The sequence below is a fragment of the Schistocerca cancellata genome, chromosome 3, assembly GCF_023864275.1.
Source record: "Schistocerca cancellata isolate TAMUIC-IGC-003103 chromosome 3, iqSchCanc2.1, whole genome shotgun sequence".
Taxonomy (NCBI): Eukaryota; Metazoa; Arthropoda; class Insecta; order Orthoptera; family Acrididae; genus Schistocerca; species Schistocerca cancellata.
Genome location: NC_064628.1, coordinates 241686260 through 241704673, shown reverse-complemented (window position 1 = coordinate 241704673; position 18414 = coordinate 241686260). Strand labels below are relative to the sequence as shown.

At 43.9% G+C, this 18414-nt stretch overlaps 1 protein-coding gene across 1 annotated transcript in view; it reads right to left on the bottom strand.

The window, feature by feature from the left end:
* The window catches only part of LOC126174874 (ATP-dependent translocase ABCB1-like), a 204596-nt gene that overhangs the window by 32637 nt on the left and 153545 nt on the right, over nucleotides 1–18414 (bottom strand). The window contains exon 17 of the mRNA XM_049921286.1: nucleotides 9873–10114. Within this exon, the coding sequence (XP_049777243.1) occupies nucleotides 9873–10114 (242 nt within the window). The remainder of the gene's footprint in view (nucleotides 1–9872; nucleotides 10115–18414) is intronic.

The following is an 18414-nucleotide window of genomic DNA, read 5'->3' as shown; positions in this document are numbered from 1 at the left end:
CCTGTGGCGGAGTGGTTACACGACAATAACATTCCTGTAATGGACTGGCCTGCACAGGATCCTGACCTGAATCCTATAGAACATCTCTGGGACGTTTTGGAACGCCGACTTGGTGACAGGCCTCACCGACCGACATCGATACCTCTCCTCAGTGCAGCACTCCGTGAAGAATGGGCTGCCATTCCCCAAGAAACCTTCCAGCACCTGACTGGACGTATGCCTGGAGAGTGGAAGCTGTCATCAGGGCTAAGGGTGGGCCAACACCATATTGAATTCGAGCGTTACCGATGAAGGGCGCCACGAACTTGTGAGTGTGTCCGGATACTTTTGATCACATAGTGTATGTGGGACTAGTGACTACTCCACGATTTACATTGACTGTATGTAGCTCCTGGAGTGTAACCATAATTTAGTGATGTTTAAATGTAGATTAAAACAGAAGAATTTGCTTAAAAGTAGGAGACTAAAGAAATGTGACTTGGATAATTTGAAAGAACCAGAGTTAGATGACAATTTCACTGGGAGCATTAGGCAACGATTGGCTACAACAGGGGAAAGAAATGCAATAGAAGATGGATGGACAGTTTCGAGAGACGAAATAGTGAAGTCAGCGTTGAGTGAAACAGGTAGAAAGACGGTGCTTAGTAGATCTTGGATATCATAGGAGATACTGAATGTAATTGAGGAAAGGGGAAAATATAAAAATGCAGTAAATGAAGGAGGCGAGAGGGAATAGTTTGGACTACTATTCCCTCTCGCCTCCTTCTATTCCCTCTCGCCTCCTTCATTTACTGACAAAACTCTACCATCTGGTGAGCAAGATGAATGAGACAGGCGAAATACCCTCAGACTTCAAGAAGAACATAATAATCCCAATCCCAAAGAAAGCAGGTGTTGACAGATGTGAAAATTACCGAACTATCAGTTTAATAACTCACAGCTGCAAAATACTAACGCGAATTCCTTACAGACGAATGGAAAAACTGATAGAAGCCGACCTCGGGGAAGAACAGTTTGGATTCCGTAGAAATGTTGGAACACGTGAGGCAATACTGACCCTACGACTTATCTTAGAAGAAAGATTAAGGAAAGGCAAACCTACGTTTCTAGCATTTGTAGACTTAGAGAAAGCTTTTGACAATGTTGATTGGAATACTCTCTTTCAAATTCTGAAGGCGGCAGGGGTAAAACACAGAGAGCGAAAGGCTATTTACAATTTGTACAGAAAGCAGATGGCAGTCATATGAGTCGAGGGGTATGAAAGGGAAGCAGTGGTTGGGAAGGGAGTGAGACAGGGTTGTAGCCTATCCCCGATGTTATTCAATCTGTATATTGAGCAATCAGTGAAGGAAACAACAGAAAAGTTCGGAGTAGGTATTAAAATCCATGGAGAAGAAATAAAAAACTTCCTGGCAGATTAAAACTGTGTGCCCGACCGAGACTGTAACTCGGGACCTTTGCCTTTCGCGGGCAAGTGCTCTACCAACTGAGCTACCGAAGCACGACTCACGCCCGGTACTCACAGCTTTACTTCTGCCAGTACCTCGTCTCCTACCTTCCAGACTTTACAGAAGCTCTCCTACGAACCTTGCAGAACTACCGGGCGTGAGTCGTGCTTCGGTAGCTCAGTTGGTAGAGCACTTGCCCGCGAAAGGCAAAGGTCCCGAGTTCGAGTCTCGGTCGGGCACACAGTTTTAATCTGCCAAGAAGTTTCATATCAGCGCACACTCCGCTGCAGAGTGAAAATCTCATTCTGAAGAAATAAAAACTTTGAGGTTCGCCGATGACATTGTAATTCTGTCAGAGACAGCAAAGGACTTGGAAGAGCAGTTGAACGGAATGGACAGTGTCTTGAAAGGAGGGCATAAGATGAACATCAACAAAAGCAAAACCAGGATAATGGAATGTAGTCGAATTAAGTCGGGTGATGTTGAGGGAATTAGCTTAGGAAATGATAGACTTAAAGTAGTAAAGGAGTTTTGCTATTTGGGGAGCAAAATAACTGATGATGGTCGAAGTAGAGAGGATATAAAATGTAGACTGGCAATGGCAAGGAAAGCGTTTCTGAAGAAGAAAAATTTGTTAACATCGAGTATAGATTTAAATGTCAGGAAGCCATTTCTGAAAGTATTTGTATGGAGTGTAGCCATGTATGGAAGTGAAACGTGGACGATAAATAGTTTAGACAAGAAGAGAATAGAAGCTTTCGAAATGTGGTGCTACAGAAGAATGCTGAAGATTAGATGGGTTGATCACATAACTAATGAGTAGGTATTGAATAGAATTGGGGAGAAGAGGAGCTTGTGGCACAACTTGACTAGAAGAAGGAATCGGTTGGTAGGACATGTTCTGAGACATCGAGGGCTCACCAATTTAGTATTGGAGGGCAGCGTGGAGGGTAAAATTCGTAGAGGGAGACCAAGAGATGAATACACTAAGCGGATTCAGAAGGATGTAGGCTGCAGTAGGTACTGGGAGATGAAGAAGCTTGCACAGGATAGAGTAGCATGGAGAGCTGCAACAAACCAGTCTCAGGACTAAAGACCACAACAATAACAACAAGAGGGAATAAAAACCTCCAAAAAATGACACTGATAGGAAGCGCAAACTGGCTTAGCTTGAATGGCTAGAGGACAAACGAAAGTCTATTGAAGCATGTATAACTAAGATAAAGATAGATACGCCTTTGGAGAAAAGAAAATCAGCCGTCTGAATACCAAGAACACAAATGGAAAACCAGAACTAAGTAAAGAGGGGAAAACTGGAAGATAAAAGGAATGTACAGACGGAAATAATCTTGAAGACAATATTATGAGAAGGGAATAGTAAATAGCTGAATATGAGATTCGATGTATAATGGCGCAAGAATAATGTGACAGGGCGCTGAAAATTCTAAGACGAAACAAGGCCCCTGGAGTAGCCAATATTCCATCAGAAATGAAGATATCCTAGAGGCAGCCAGCCATGCTAAACTATTACAATTGGTGTGCAAGAAACATGAGGCAGGGAAAATACACTCAAACTTCAAGAACAATATAATAATTACAATTACAAAGAAAATGGGTGCAGACTGTCACGATTTTTTTACAAAAAAATGGAAAAACTAGTAGAAACCGCTCTCGGAGAGATCAGTTTGGATTTAGAGAAATGTAGGAATACGTGGCGCAGTATTGACGGTACGAATTCCCTTAGAAGATAGGTTAAGGAGAGGCAAACCCACGTTTATAGCATTTGTAGACTTAAAGAAAGTTTTTGATGATGTTGACTGGAATACACTCTTTAAAATTATAAAGGAAGCAGCGGTGAAATACAGGGAACGAAAGGCTATTTGCGAGTTGTATAGAAACCAGAAGGTTATTGCGAGTCGATGAGCGTGAGAGGGAAGCACTGGTTGAGAAGGGAGTGAGACATGGTTGTGGCTTATCCCCGATGTTATTTAATTTGTACATTGAGCTAGTAGTAAAGGAAACCAAAGAAATATTTCGAGAAGAAATTTAAAGTTCACGAAGCAGAAATAAAAACTTTGAGGATTGCTGATGACACTGTAATTCTGTCAGAGAGCACAAAGAACTTGGAAGACCCGTTGAATGAATTGGAGAGTTTCTTGAAAGGTGGATATAAGATGACCATCAATAAAACAAAAAGAAGGGTAATGGAATATAGCCGAATTAAACCAGACGATGGCTGAGGGAAATAGACGAGAGAGCGACACACTAAATGTAGTAGATGAGTTCTGCTATGTGGACGGTAAAGTAACTGACGATGGCCGAATTAGAGACTATGTAAAATGGCAAGACAAATCTTTCGGGAAAAAAAATAATTTGTTAACATCGAATATACATTTAACTCGTATGAGAGCTTTTCTGAAGTTAGTTATCTGATGTGTAGCCTTTATGGAAGTGAAACGGTAGCGATTAGCAGTTCAGACAAGACGAGAATAGAAGCTTTTGAAATGTGGCGCTGGAGAAGAATTCTGAAGTTTAGATAGGTAGATCATGTAACTAATGAGGAGGTACTCAATAGAACCGGAGAGAAAAGAAATTTTTGGCACAGCTTGACTAAAAGATGGGATCGGTTGATAGCACGCAATCTGATGATACGTCAAAGGAATCGTCAGTTTAGTACTGGCGGTAAATGTTGGAGATAAACATTTGAGAGAGAGCAAGAGACAAATGCATAAAGTGGGTTCAGACGGTTGAGCATTTGCAGTAGTTATTCGGAGATGAAGACAACTGCCCAGGACTGAACGTCGTGGTGAACTGCATCAGAGCTGTCTTCGAACTGAAGACAACAATGTCTTCGGGCCGAGTGCCTTCACAGAAACGTGTGTTAATGAATTACAACATGGAGATGGGTTCCCACCCCGAGGATTAGAGCGTCAAGCCATTATGTAAGAATATTAGAGTTCCTTCCTCCAGATTTTCAGCGAGCCTAATACGTATATACACTATTCTTTGAACCTAAAACTATGGATTTCCTCCCTTCATACCTTTTTCGAAGTAGGTGAAATATTGTGCGCACGTCATATACTGTATAATGTAGGGTCAGCTTTTTCGGTCCGTCCCTACTAACTCTTTCATTCACCGAAGTAAAGCTTTGTGTAGCAGATAAGGGTATTTGGGAAAATGGATTCCTTAGTTTACGTGGCGTACATCTAGTGCCTGCACAGAATTTCGCGCATGCTGACTGCGATAGCCGTTAGCATGATATCTAATATAGTTAAACTAAGGAGGATGCTATATCAGTTTAACAAATAAGAATCTTTAATAGATACAAAATAAGTCCCAGGACTGACATTTGCACCGAGCGAGGTAGCGCAGTGGTTAGCACATTTGACTCACATTCGGGAGAACGACGGTTCAAACCTGCGTCCGGCCATACTGATTTAGGTTTTCCGTGATTTCCCTAAATCACTTCAGGCAGATGTTGGGATGGTTCCTTTGAAAGGGTGCGGCCGACTTCCTACTCTAATCCGATGGGACTGACGACTTTGCTGTTTGTTCCCACTCATAATCAACCAACCAACTGACATTTGCGCAAGAATCAAGTGTAGCTGCCACTCGAACAAATATGAAACTATGTAGACAGTACGAATGTACTAATTTTTTTCGTTTTGATGACTGGCGACAGTCTGCTTCTAGAGCACTAGATCAGCGAGAGGGCGTGTTTATTTATGGGCAATGTTTGACGTGTGTTGCACCAAAAATGTTTTTGCACTTGTACGTGACCTACTCCTAAAAATTTTAAGGCGCAAGGAGTATAAGTTTTTATTATTTTATAAAAAAATAACGCAGCATCACTACAGCCTTTAACCAAACCTATAACTACACACAGTCTAACTGACCATTGTTAAATAATATCTGATGTTTCGATAGTAACTCACGTCTTTTCGCTTCAGTCTTTGGCCTAATGAGGTCAAAACACTCATATTTGACTTATTTGGCCTTTGCAGATTTTATGCTCTTCATATACTTGAATCGATTCGACGCAAAGTGATAACGAATTCCAACAGCATTCCAAATGAAGCCTTTGGTAAAGTGTTTGACAGCCTGCTGCAAGTGTGTGACAAAGTAATGCATGCGTGTTGGAAATATACATTTTGCATTTTACACAGACTAGACATACTGTCCTGCGGGTGTATAGCACCAGCTTCACTCGCAACATGGACTCACACTAATTAATAATTCATATGAAGATGACCGTGCAGCTCTCTAGAATGAAATGATGATTAAAACAACGAACCTAAGCTGTCGACAGGCGTTGATATACATCAACGGGAACAGTTGAAAGTGTGTGCCCCAACCGAGACTCGAACCCGGGATCTCCTGCTTACGTGGCAGACGCTCTATCCATCTGAGCCACCTAGGGCACAGAGGAAGTGCGACTTCAGGGATTTATCCATTGCACGCTCCCCATGAGACCCACATAAAAAAAAAAAAATATGGTTCAAATTGCTCTGAGCACTAAGCGACTTAACTTCTGAGGTCATCAGTCGCCTAGAACTTAGAACTAATTAAACCTAACTAACCTAAGGACATCACACACATCCATGCCCGAGGCAGGATTCGAACCTGCTACCGTAGCAGTCGCTCGGCTCCAGACTGTAGCGCCAGAACCGCACGGCCACTCCGGCCGGCCCATATTCCCAACTTAACGTCCACAGACTACACTGGCAGTACCCCTGCCCACTACACTCATTACTGGTGGCAGAAAATCTTACTGAGTCCCGTAAGAGTTCGGGCAATGCGTGTGCTTCCGCACAGAAGAAGGTCAATGGACGGTTAGCCTAACCTATGTGAAGATGGTATCTGTTCTTTCGGAACATGTCCGAAAGAACAGATACTACCATTGATCATGCAGCTCTCTAGAATGAAATGATAATTGAATCAACACCCTAAGCTGTCGACAGGCGTTGATATACTAATCTAATCTAATCTAATATCTATACATCACCGGGGACAGTTGAAAATGTGTGGCCCGACCGGGACTCGAACCCACGTTCTCCTGCTTACATAGCAGACGCTGTATCCATCTGAGCCACCGAGGACACAGAGGATAGTGCGACTGCAGAGATTTATCCCTTGCACGCTTCCCGCGAGGCCCATTGATGTATTTCAACAACACCTGTCGGCAACTAAGGGTTTCGATTTAATTATCATTCTAGAGAAGCTGCACGGTCATCAATGGTATCTGTTCTTTAGGGAACAGACACCATCTTCATATAGCTAAATTCTACTCGGCCATTAACCTTCTTCTGTCCGAATGCACACGCTTTGCCCGGACTTTTACGGGACTCGTCAGCTTAGTCTGGCGCGGGTAATGAGTGAATATTAGGAACACTACGAATGTAGGTTGTGGACAGCTGGGAATGTGGGTCTCGCGGGAAGCGTGCAAGGGATAAATTCCTGCAGTCACACCATCCTCTGTGCCCTCGGTGGCTGAGATGACTGCCGGCAAGGTACCTCAGCGTGTTCGGTCAGGGGGTTCGCTGCCCTCTGTAATAAAAACACTGAGTTAATGGATAAACGACGAACTGAAACGGGTGTCTTGGGACGTCCGCCCCGAGCAGATACAACGAACGAAAACGAACAAAATGACATTAAAAAAAAGGGATAGAGTGTGTGCTATGTAAGCAGGAGATCCTGATTTCGAGTCCTGGTTGGGGCACACATTTTCAACTGTCCCCGTTAATGTATATCAATGCCTGTCGACAGCTTAGGGTGTTGATTTAATTATCATTTAATAATTCATATTGCCTTTTGAACCCGTTAAGTTTCTACATTCAGAGCCGAATCGTTCCAACCAGTAAATCAGAGTTCAAAATCGATCCACCAAAGTACCTACAAATACAATACGGAGCACATTTAAAGACGCAGCATAGTCCAGTATTTAAAGTGTTCTCGGCTTTGCTGCCGGATCCTAAAGTCACTTCATTCAATTTTTCGGCGATCCAACTGTCTGCCATCTTCAGGAACACGCTTCTCCTGCTGAGTCCCGCTGCAAATTGATGCAAAGTCTGCAAAAAGTTCGTCTACGTAGGCCTCTGCACCGTACACAGCGCAAGCGCCGTCCGTCACAGTTGCTGCCCTTGAAGACTGGGCAGGTGGTGATGAACTTAGCAGAACACCGGAGGAGACAATATATCTCACGCAAAGACTATTTTCAAACATTCAGACTGGCCGATTCGAAGAACGTTCTATTTTTATGAGGAATAATACAGGGCTCCACGTTTTGCTAAGAGGAAAGCCATTGTCTCTATTAATCAAATCGTCTGCGTACCACATTTCAATTGCTTCTTTATAAATGCTGTTCCAAAAACCGGCAGCGTTGGAAACTATCATAGTATCGTCAAATTTCATCCGTGTTCCTCATTTAAGCAGTGTTCTGCTACCGCCGTTTTCTTCGGCTGTTGTAGACTCATATAATCGAATGGCCGATGTAATCCTTCTCACATTCAAACGGAATTTTGTATATGCAATGCTTCCTAAGCCCCACATTATCTTCCACAAAGCAGAATAGTGCCCCAGAACTGGGAGGTGGACGGAACACGCTCTTCATGCTAGAACGAAAACGGTATCATCTATGTACCTCCAGAGGCACATTTGTTACAAAGCTGAACTCCTCAGTGCCGTATCTTCGAATTTCTCCATAAATAAATTAGCTACTATGGGCGATAAAGAACTACCCGTAGCCATTCCGTTATTCTGTGCAAAAATATTTCAGTTAAATTAAAAATACGTGGATATCGGCACATGACAACAAAGCTCCATCAACTCTTCATGCAGTTTCTCAATAATCAAACTCAGGCACTTTTCCAGAGGGACTCGTGTAAGGAGAGATATCACATCAAAACTCACTAGTAAATCCGGAGGACGCAGCCTCAAAAATTTCATTCATCGAATTGGAGATGATATGTTCACACTTGTCAAAATATGGGGTGAGAACAGACGTTAAGCACTTCGCCAGATTATAAGTGGATGCACCCGGATTACTATCAACAGGGCGTAGAGAAACCACTTCTTTATGCAAGTTAGGCAGACCATGCAAGCTAGGCGCCACGGCGGGACCAGGATGAAGTTTCCTACGTAAATATTCTGACGACGAAGCCTTTTCCAAAAGTGTCTTGCGCTCAGTCCTTTCTGTGGTGCCCCTAAATGGTCTTCTTTAAGTGGGGTCGTGGAGTAGTAAATCCATTTTAAGAACGTAATCATCCGGTGTCAATACAACCATGGCATTCCCCTCTGAGTGCGAGTTGTCGTTGCTGCCGGTGTTCTGCTAAGGGCGGCGTCATCTGCCCAGTCTTGGAGCACAGCAACTGTGATGGGCGGTGCAAGCGCCGTGTAGGATACGGAGGCTTATACAGGACGATTATTTGCAGACTTGGTATCAATTTGCATTGGGACTTAGCAGCAGAAAAGTGTTCCTGAAGATGGCGGAGCCGGCTGATGTGGCCGTGCGGTTCTAGGCGCTTCAGTCTGGAACCGCGCGACCGCTACGGTCGCAGGTTCGAATCCTGCCTCGGGCATGGATGTGTGTGATGTCCTTAGGTTAGTTCGGTTTAAGTAGTTCTAAGATCTAGGGGACTGATGACCTCAGATGTTAAGTCCCATAGTGCTCAGAGCCATTTGAGCCATTTGAAGATGGCGGACATTTGGACCGCTGAAACATTGCATCAAGTTGATTTTAGGATCCGGCAGCAAATTCAAAGATCCGTTCAAGAGTTATTACACCGGGTGTAATGGACTTGGGACAAGTGCCCCTGTCTCTCTTGTATTCCAGCTTTTCGTCTGCCTCTTTCTCCCTTTTAACCTACAATTGCCCTTTTCTCTGTTATTCAGCATTCATTCCTGAACTATTACTGTTCCTTTCTAATATGTTTTGACCACCCACCGCAGTTGCCTATGATGCTGGCACGGTATTAGTGCATCCATCGCGGACGGTCCCTATGTAAACCCTTAACTGCAGTAAACGCAGACAATGTATGATACCAATGACCCGTAACAAACAACCTCTTCCATCCAGACCACATAGCTCCCGTCATCTTGTAGACGTGAAGACAGTGACCAGTTTGTAAACGAAAATTTTTTAAATTATATTTTGTGTTTTATTGTGAGCTAGTGCCGAAACTATGGAACCTACTCTGTATGTATAGATCAGTTTCAGTCGCCTTATGCGGTCTTCTTTAGGCGATACAGCAATTCGTCCCGGTTGTCAACCACTGGTAATAGGTGTAGTGATTAAGACATATTAAAAAGTTACATGTAGTAACCGGTCTCACTGTTTCCGACCGCCTCTATTTTGGAAGGAGCGGAGTACGACATTTCCAGAATGGAAGGTTTTGAGGTGGGAATTGGCAGGCTCACAGTACTCACTTGAAGACGTCCTTGTAAGGCAAGCCCTCTGCTTCGACGAGCGAGCCTCCGTAAAACATGCAGGCGGAGTAGGCGAAGAAGCCGATGCTGCGAGACAGGCCGAAGACGACGCCGCGGACGTGCACGTTGCGCCGCGCCAGCCGGTAGCTGGGCCGCAGCTCCAGCATGTACTGCTGGTGGAAGTAGCGCTCCTTGCACAGGCCCGCCACCGTGCGGATGTTGCCCACCGCCTCGACTGCTAGCTGCAACGAACCAGAGTGTCACTGGCTGCACAATGCAAGCAGGTCGCTGTGTAGAATATCTACATCAGCTCCATCTACTAGGATTATACTTTTTTCTGAAAGCTAGTTTGTTTTATTCAAGATTGCAGCACACAATATTATTGCCAGCTCGTTTTGGCTACAATATTCTATTTTTGAACGTAAATGCGGTGATCTTATGCTGTCATACATTAATGGCCATTAAAATTGCTGCATCACAAAGATGATTAGCTTTTCAGAGCATTCACACAAGGTTGGCGCCGGTGGCGACACCTACAACGTGCTGACATGAGGAAACTTTCCAACCGATTTGTCATACACAAACTGCAGTTGACCGGCGTTACCAGGTCAAACGTGGTTGTGATGCCTCTTGCAAGGAGGAGAAATGCGTACCATCACGTTTCCGACTTTGATAAAGGTCGGATTGTAGCCTATCGCGATTGCGGTTTATCGTATTGCGACATTGCTACTCGCATTGGTCGATATCCAATTACTGTTAGCAGAATATGGAATCGGTGGGTTCCGGAGGGTAATAGGGAACGCCGTGCCGGATCCCAACCGCCTCGTATCACTAGCAGTCGAGATGACAGGCATCTTATCCGCATGGCTGTAACGGATCGTGCAGCCACGTCTCGATCCCTGAGTCAACAGATGGGGACGTTTGCAAGACAACAACCATCTGCACGAACAGTTCGACGACGTTTGCAGCAGCATGGACTATCAGCTCGGAGACCGTGGCTGCGGTTACCCTTGACGCTGCATCACAGACAGGAGCGCCTGCGATGGTGTACTCAACGACGAACCTGGGTGCACGAATGGCAAAACATCATTTTGTCGGATGAATCCAAGTTCTGTTTACAGCTTCATGATGGTCGAATCCGTGTTTGGCGACATCGCGGTGAACGCACATTGGAAACGTGTATTTGTCATCGCCATACTGGCGTATCTCCCGGTGTGATGGTATGGGGTGCCATTGGTTACACGTCCCGGTCACCTCTTGTTCGCATTGACGGCACTTTGAACAGTGGACGTTACATTTCAGATGTGTTACGACCCGTAGCTCTACCCTTCATTCGATCCCTGCAAAACATTGCATTTCAGCAGGATAATGCACGACAGCATGTTGCAGGTCCTGTAGGGGCCTTTCTGGATACAGAAAATGTTCGACTGCTGCCCTGGCCAGTACATTCTCCTGATCTCTCACAAATTGAAAACGTTTGGTTAATGGTGGCCGAGCAACTGGCTCGTCGCAATACGCCAGTCACTACTCTTGATGCACTGTGGTATCGTGTTGAAGCTGCATGGGCAGCTGTACCTCGACACGCCATCCAAGCTCTATTTGATTCAATGCCCAGGCGAATCAAGGCCGTTATTACGGCCAGAGGTGGTTGTTCTGGGTACTGATTTTTCAGGATCTATGCACCCAAATTGCGCGAAAATGTAATCACATGTCAGTTCTAGTATAATATATCTGTCCAATGAATACCCGTTTATCATCTGCATTTCTTCTTGGTGTAGCAATTATAATGGCCAGTAGTGTACTAGGAGGGACTGTAGACACGCATGGTACTCCTCGAGTGGTCAACGTCGGAGACAATGTCCTGCTGCATCAATAACCTCTTATCATCCAAACATCTGAATGACGGAAGGTGCTAGATCCGGGCTGTATGGTGGAAGAGGAGAAACAGTCCAGTGAAATTCTTTGCGCTCCTCTCGGGTTCGCAGACTTGTGTGACGCCTTGCGTAGTCGTGGAGAAGGAGATGTTCATTTGCATTTTTATGGCGATGAAAACGCTGAAATTCCAACAATGCGGAAGCCACAGATGTGTGCTGCCGGTCGTCGGGATATCGGACAGGTTTGCGCGACGTTGTTACGATTATGGCAGACAACTCACCGTGCATTTCTTCACTGCCAAGTCTCCTTAGACATTATGTAAGTGCCTATGAATATCTGTGATGCTCTGTTTTTCCGCCAAAAGAAACTCAATGACAGCTGTCTGCCTGGAACACACCTCGTTACAGATGCCATTTAGAAGGCTACTAATCGGAACTTCACGAAAATATAGACTTTGAAGCGGGAATATTCCTCGATGTTCCACGACAAATTCCGCATCTTTTCAGCCAAAACTGGCCAAGAAAAAAATGTAATCCATTTTTTTTATGAAACGCCTCTCGTACGATAATACTCCGCAGGTCACCTGATAGTGCGTGGCGGAGGGTACTTCTCATACTACTGTCTGTTTCCCCGTTCCCTGATCCATTCACGAACGTCGCGTGGGAAGATTAACTGTCGATAAGTCTTTGTATTAGCTATAGTTTAACGAATTTTCTCGTTGTCTTTTCGCAGGGCGTATTCGGGAGGAAGTAATATGTCATGTTGCGTTTGAATGGATGGTGACTGTTCCTTCGAAGGAACAGACACCACGCAGAGCCCGCAGCTGAGAAACACTGTATGTCAACTGAAGGTGGGGTGGGGTTCCCTGCTATCACCTGCAGTGCGGTAGTCATTTGACTGTTCTCGAAGAGTACTCTCTAGGGCTTGCCGGAGTGGCCGAGTGGTTCTAGGCGCTTCAGTCTGGAACCGCGCGACCGCTACGGTCGCAGGTTCGAATCCTACCTCGGGCATGGATGTGTGTGTTGTCCGTTGGTTAGTTAGGTTTAAGTAGTTCTAAGTTCTAGGGGACTGATGACCTCAGACGTTAAGTCCCATAGTGCTCAGAGCCATTTGAACCATTTAGTGCTCTCTAGGAATTTCAATGGTAAACCATCCCGTGATGCAGAACGCCTCTCTTGTAGGTTTGCCATTGGAGCTAGTTCAACATCTCTGCAAAGCTCCCGCGCCGACTAAACGACCGCGTGACGAAATGCACTGCTCTTCGTTGGATGTTTGCTATCTCTTCTATCCGTCCTGCCTTGTATGGGTCCCATACTAACGAACAAAACTCAAGAATCAGTCAAACAAGTGTATTATGAGCTACTTCTTTTTTTGGATGGGTTACATTTCCTTAACATTCTTCGTGTGAATCTCAGTATAGTATCTGCTTCTCCTAGTATTTATTTTAAGGTAGATACGTTTGTCATCAATAGTGTGGTTCTGCAATAGTGGATTTCTTTCCCTATGTATGCACAATATGTTATATTTATTTACGTCCAGGGTCAAAAACCAGTCCCTGCACTATTCATTGCCGGCCGGAGTGGCCGAGCGGTTCTAGGCGCTTCAGTCTGGAACCGCGCGACCGCTACGGTCGCAGGTTCGAATCCTGCCTCGGGCATGGATGTGTGTGATGTCCTTAGGTTAGTTAGGTTTAAGTAGTTCTAAGTCTACGGAACTGATGACCTCAAATGTTAAGTCCCATAGTGCTTAGAGCCATTTGAACCTTCCCGAAATTACCTTTACGTCTATCAATTTTGTTTCCTTGAAGAATCGACGTGTTGAGTTCTGTCTGCAACGAAGTATTGAATCCAGCCGCAAATGTGCCCAGATACTATGTAGGCTCATATTTTTTTCACGAAACGGCAGTGTGGGACCGTGTCAACTGCCTTCCTCAAGACAGGGATCACGGCATCAGCCTGAGTTCTGATATCTACGGCACTATGGATCTCAAGTAGCAGCAGAGGGAGCTCGGTTTCGCAAGATCTCTGTTTGTGGATTCCATGTTAACGTCCAAAGAGGAGATTTTCGTTCTCTTAAAACGTCATAATACGTGAGCATAGTATATGGTCCGTAATTCTGCGAAGATTCACCTCAGCGACGTGGGCTCATAATGATATGCGTCTGTCCTACCAACCTTTTTGAAAATGGGAATGGCCTGATCTTTTTCCCAGTCGCCAGGTACCCTCCGTTTCTCAAACAGCCTACCGTAAGCTGATACTAAAGCCCGCGTCACCTAGGACGGCGCTTCCGCGCATAGAGGCGCAGCGGAAAGGAAGCGTGTGGGGTGCGGCAGCAGATGCGGGCAAACAAAGTCCGTGTTGCCTAACTGCATTGCTGTGGATAACAGTCAGGCTCTTTTGCATACGGTACGTTGTATTATACGTTCAAATCTATGAGGGGAGTAACAAATAATAAAACCAATTTTGATCAATCATCATGAGAAAAATATTAATTCACCTCATTAATTCACATCCACTGCTCCACAGATTTACCCTGATTGACGTAGGGAGGCGAGAACAGCTGACACAGCTTTGTGAAGACGTGAAGTACGATTTTTCTCAAAACGACGTTGAAACTGATTGTAATAATTACCATTTATTGCGATTTGAACTGCATTATAAGTAAAAATTTAATAGACAACAGAATTAACTTTAAGCACAAACCGCTTCTGTTCAATATAATTTTTAAAAATATGAGGTGTGTGTGTGTGTGTGTGTGTGTGTGTGTGTGTGTGTGTGTTTGATGATAGTTAAGTGTAATCACTGCGTGTAAACACGAATTAGTGATAGAAAAGAATTAGTAGTAGAAAAGACTAATGTAAAAGACTATCGTAAAAATGGTCAGTAAGTTGTCACATTTTTCATTGTTACTGCGCATTATGAGTGTAAACTAGCATGCATGTTCGATATTACAGTAACCGATCGGATTTATAATCCATTGAAAAAGCAAACAATTAACCGTCTCTGAATGACTTCAGGAAATCTGACCGATAACATCTAAAACCACCGATATCTTGACAAGTAACAGTTACTGTCATTTTAGGGCCTTACCCAGTTCGTGCCTTTAAAATGACAGAGGCTTACAACATGGTGGAAGAAGCTTAGCCGACCAGAGTGGCCGAGCGGTTCTAGGCACTACAGTCTGGAACCACGCGACCGCTATGGTCGCAGGTTCGAATCCTGCCTTGGGCATGGATGTGTGTGATGTCCTTAGGTTAGTTAGGTTTAAGTAGGACTAAATTCTAGGGGACTGATGACCACAGCAGTTAAGTCCCATAGTGCTCAGAGCCATTTGAACAATTTTTTTGGAGAAGCTTAACTTCTCCTTGGGCGATATGTTGAACATTATAGTCTGCATAATTAAAAGTCCTAATCAAAAAGACTATGAAGCTCTCATTATCAAATGTGCAACTGATATGTTGACAAACACATTTTTTTAAACCATGAGTCCTTACAACTAAGAAATATTATTATTTTGTTCCAAGTTTATTTCGTAATACCATCGTCACTTCTATTTGACTCTATTACTGAGCAATATGATTTTAAATTTACGGTGGTAAGTTCAAGGCTTATATCCATTATCACTTTCCTGTCAAATTCTTCCTTCTGAAGCTTTTCAGCATGCCACTCAGTCTGTGTCCACGCTACAGGTGGGATGTTGTCTGTTGCCTCATTGTCTGTTGCCTCATGCACAAGCGAGTCACTGTGTATTATCTTGAATGTTTTTTTTTCTCCAACATATCCTTAAAACCCTTTGCCCAAATTAATTCCATGGGGCTACAATGACAGTGACACGTGAGTAAACGCAAAACTGCGTGATCCCATTCACGTGCAAGGAAGTCAAGTTTGTACGCTCTGTCACGTGAATTGTACAGTACAAATTAACGAGTTGCACGAGTCTGGTTTACACGGTGCTTAATATTTTTATTTTTAAGCCAGGGAAAAGTATTCGCTTTTCTTATAAAATATCCGCTTTTCTTGTGTTTGTGCTTGACTTTTTCTCTATATGAGTTGAACTATAACTGGCAATGACCGACTTCGAAGCAAGATATGACAAAAATTGTGAATCATCACGAAACTGACAGCGTTCATTGCCGAATGGTAATCACTGCTTTTTCTCTTGCACGTAAATACAAGTTTATTCTCAGAAATAAAACCAGAAGAAGAGTCTGCATGCAGAATAATTAGCCGAGAACCTATCCCTATGAGAATTTTAAAACCGCCACTCATTTTTCAGCAGATCTTTGAATGATTCTAATTGACCCACGTTTCATCAAGGTAATACACTTTTGAACCACCTCTTTCTCTTGTATCGTGAATCTTTATATGGGATATAATTCACGCTGCACCTAGGTCACTTCTTCGAACTGAAAACGCTCTTCTTAACATATCTGGAACCAGCGTCTTCTAAAATTCTTTATCTTGGCGAAGCGCTTACCATTGAAGCCTGCATAACTGTTACACGTTTTTGTTGTGTTGGGCATTCATCATCCACATGGAGCACTTTAAAGCATCCTTGTTAAAACCATTCATTTGTGTTCCACGTTCCTTGCGATTTAGGTGCTTTCCAGGCGACATGTAGCCAACTGTTTCTACGGTTCCTACAGCTCTGACACTTTCCTTTACAATTCTCTTTACATTTCTCTTGGCCGACACCACATGGTTCTGGAGTCCGTTCTTGTGTTTTCCAATGTCAACAATAGGAGACCTGCTTTTAAATTCACGTTTGAAAAAGTTATAAATGCGGTAAATAATCCGCCTAGCATGCTTGTGAAGCGCTTCACGTTTATTGCCATCACCTGCCTTTTTTTAATCACACTTAAACATTTACAAGTTACACATTCACAGCTATACTGCTGCAAGAAAAAGCAAAGGAAACGAAAAAATGGATAGGTGAATGAACAGTTCGGTTGTCTCGAAGTGCAGCAACAGTGCAGCATGTAGGTGTGAGATTCTCGCTCTCTAGTTATAACTCTCTCCTAGCCGCTCGGAAAGAGAATGAATATTATTGGCTGCCAGTGGCTAGTGGAGGGGGATGCGCAGAACGGCTGAAAATTGGGCTGCCTTCTTACATGAAGCGAATAACAGCATGGGAGCAAAAGAGAAAATTCTTTAATTTAGGGAACGAATGATCTCATTGGCGGTAATTCAAAATTAACATCTGGGTGCAAGTAAAAAAAAAAGTATCTTTTTCTAAGCAATGCCATGCCCTCATAAGTACAAGATTATCACAAATTATTTAAGAAATTTCAGCACACTTCACATCACTTGATGTGTTTCTTGACCTGCTCGTATGGAACATAGCGCAGGGCGCTAGATTGCGAGAGCGGGAGGTGCAACAGACTGGAATCGAAACTCGACGGCGGATTCATAACGGTGATTTGGTACACTGACCAGCCTTAATGTGTTTTTTTTAAGTTGTTTCCCACGCTCCTTTAGGCAAATGCATAATTTCCACCTCAGAGAATACGACACGCAAGTAGTTAAAGTACGATAACAACAGCAATGGTTGCACGATTCACAATCAGACAGCGCGCTCGACTTCCCTCCATTACTCTGTCTTGACGACTGTGCTGTTAGTGAGGGCATCCTTCGACGAAGTTAAATAATAACCTAAAATACGCCAAATCTTGAAAAACTAATCCCAGTACTAAACGAAAACTGGACAGTTACAACATATAAACTCGTAAAACTTTTGTTACCGTTAGTGGAGTGCAGATATCGAGTCTGTAATCCAGTTTTTCCCACACTCCACATAACATGTTCGAGTAAACCCGTTGAAAGTTACTGATGCAGTGTCACTGTTCCAGATGGTAATCCACTAATCTACTTCGAAATTTTAACTTATAAGCTCGCTGAAACTGATCGCTGAGAGGGTCTCCAAACACACCATGCGTTGTGTAATATTATTTGGGTATAAGTCACGATCATCTCTCATAGCTTCTGATTGTATCGTCGTCGAAGCGTGACCACAGCGCGTTCTAGAGCCGTGCAGAGTTCCTCATGGAAGACTCCCGGAACGAGGTTGAATTTAATTGGCTGCCGGCAGTAAGCAGTGGTGTTCTGTTTTAAACTGGCCCACCTTTAGATGTGAGACATAGTTTATAGGCAGAACGTGACTGACGACCAGTTCTGCATTTACCGAAACCAGTGTGGAAAACAGGACAGAAAGACTGAGGTTGGCAGATGTTCCATGCCGTTAGACCTTATTACTCATCGCGGGTTCAATGCGAGTCTGACACATCCTTGTATGGTATGCTAGTTCTCTGCGCGCTAAATTATAGGAGACGGCCAAGATTGAATTATTATGAAATTATAATTAGACAAATTTGCTTATGTGGAGGCGTAACGAGCGTCATTCTTCCAATTATGCAAAGTTCGGAAAGGGAAAGTGGGAGGGGGAGGGGAGGGGGCGGAGATACTGCAGGTATACTGTGTAACTCCGCATCATATCTACATCTACATCTACATGGTTACTCTGCAAATCACACTTAATTGTGTGGCAGAGGGTTTATTGAACCGCCCTCACAATAATTCCCTATTATTCTAGCCTCGAACAGCACCCGGGCCGGCAGCTGTGGCCGAGAGGTCCTAGGCGCTTCAGTCCGGAGCAACTCTGCTGCTACGGT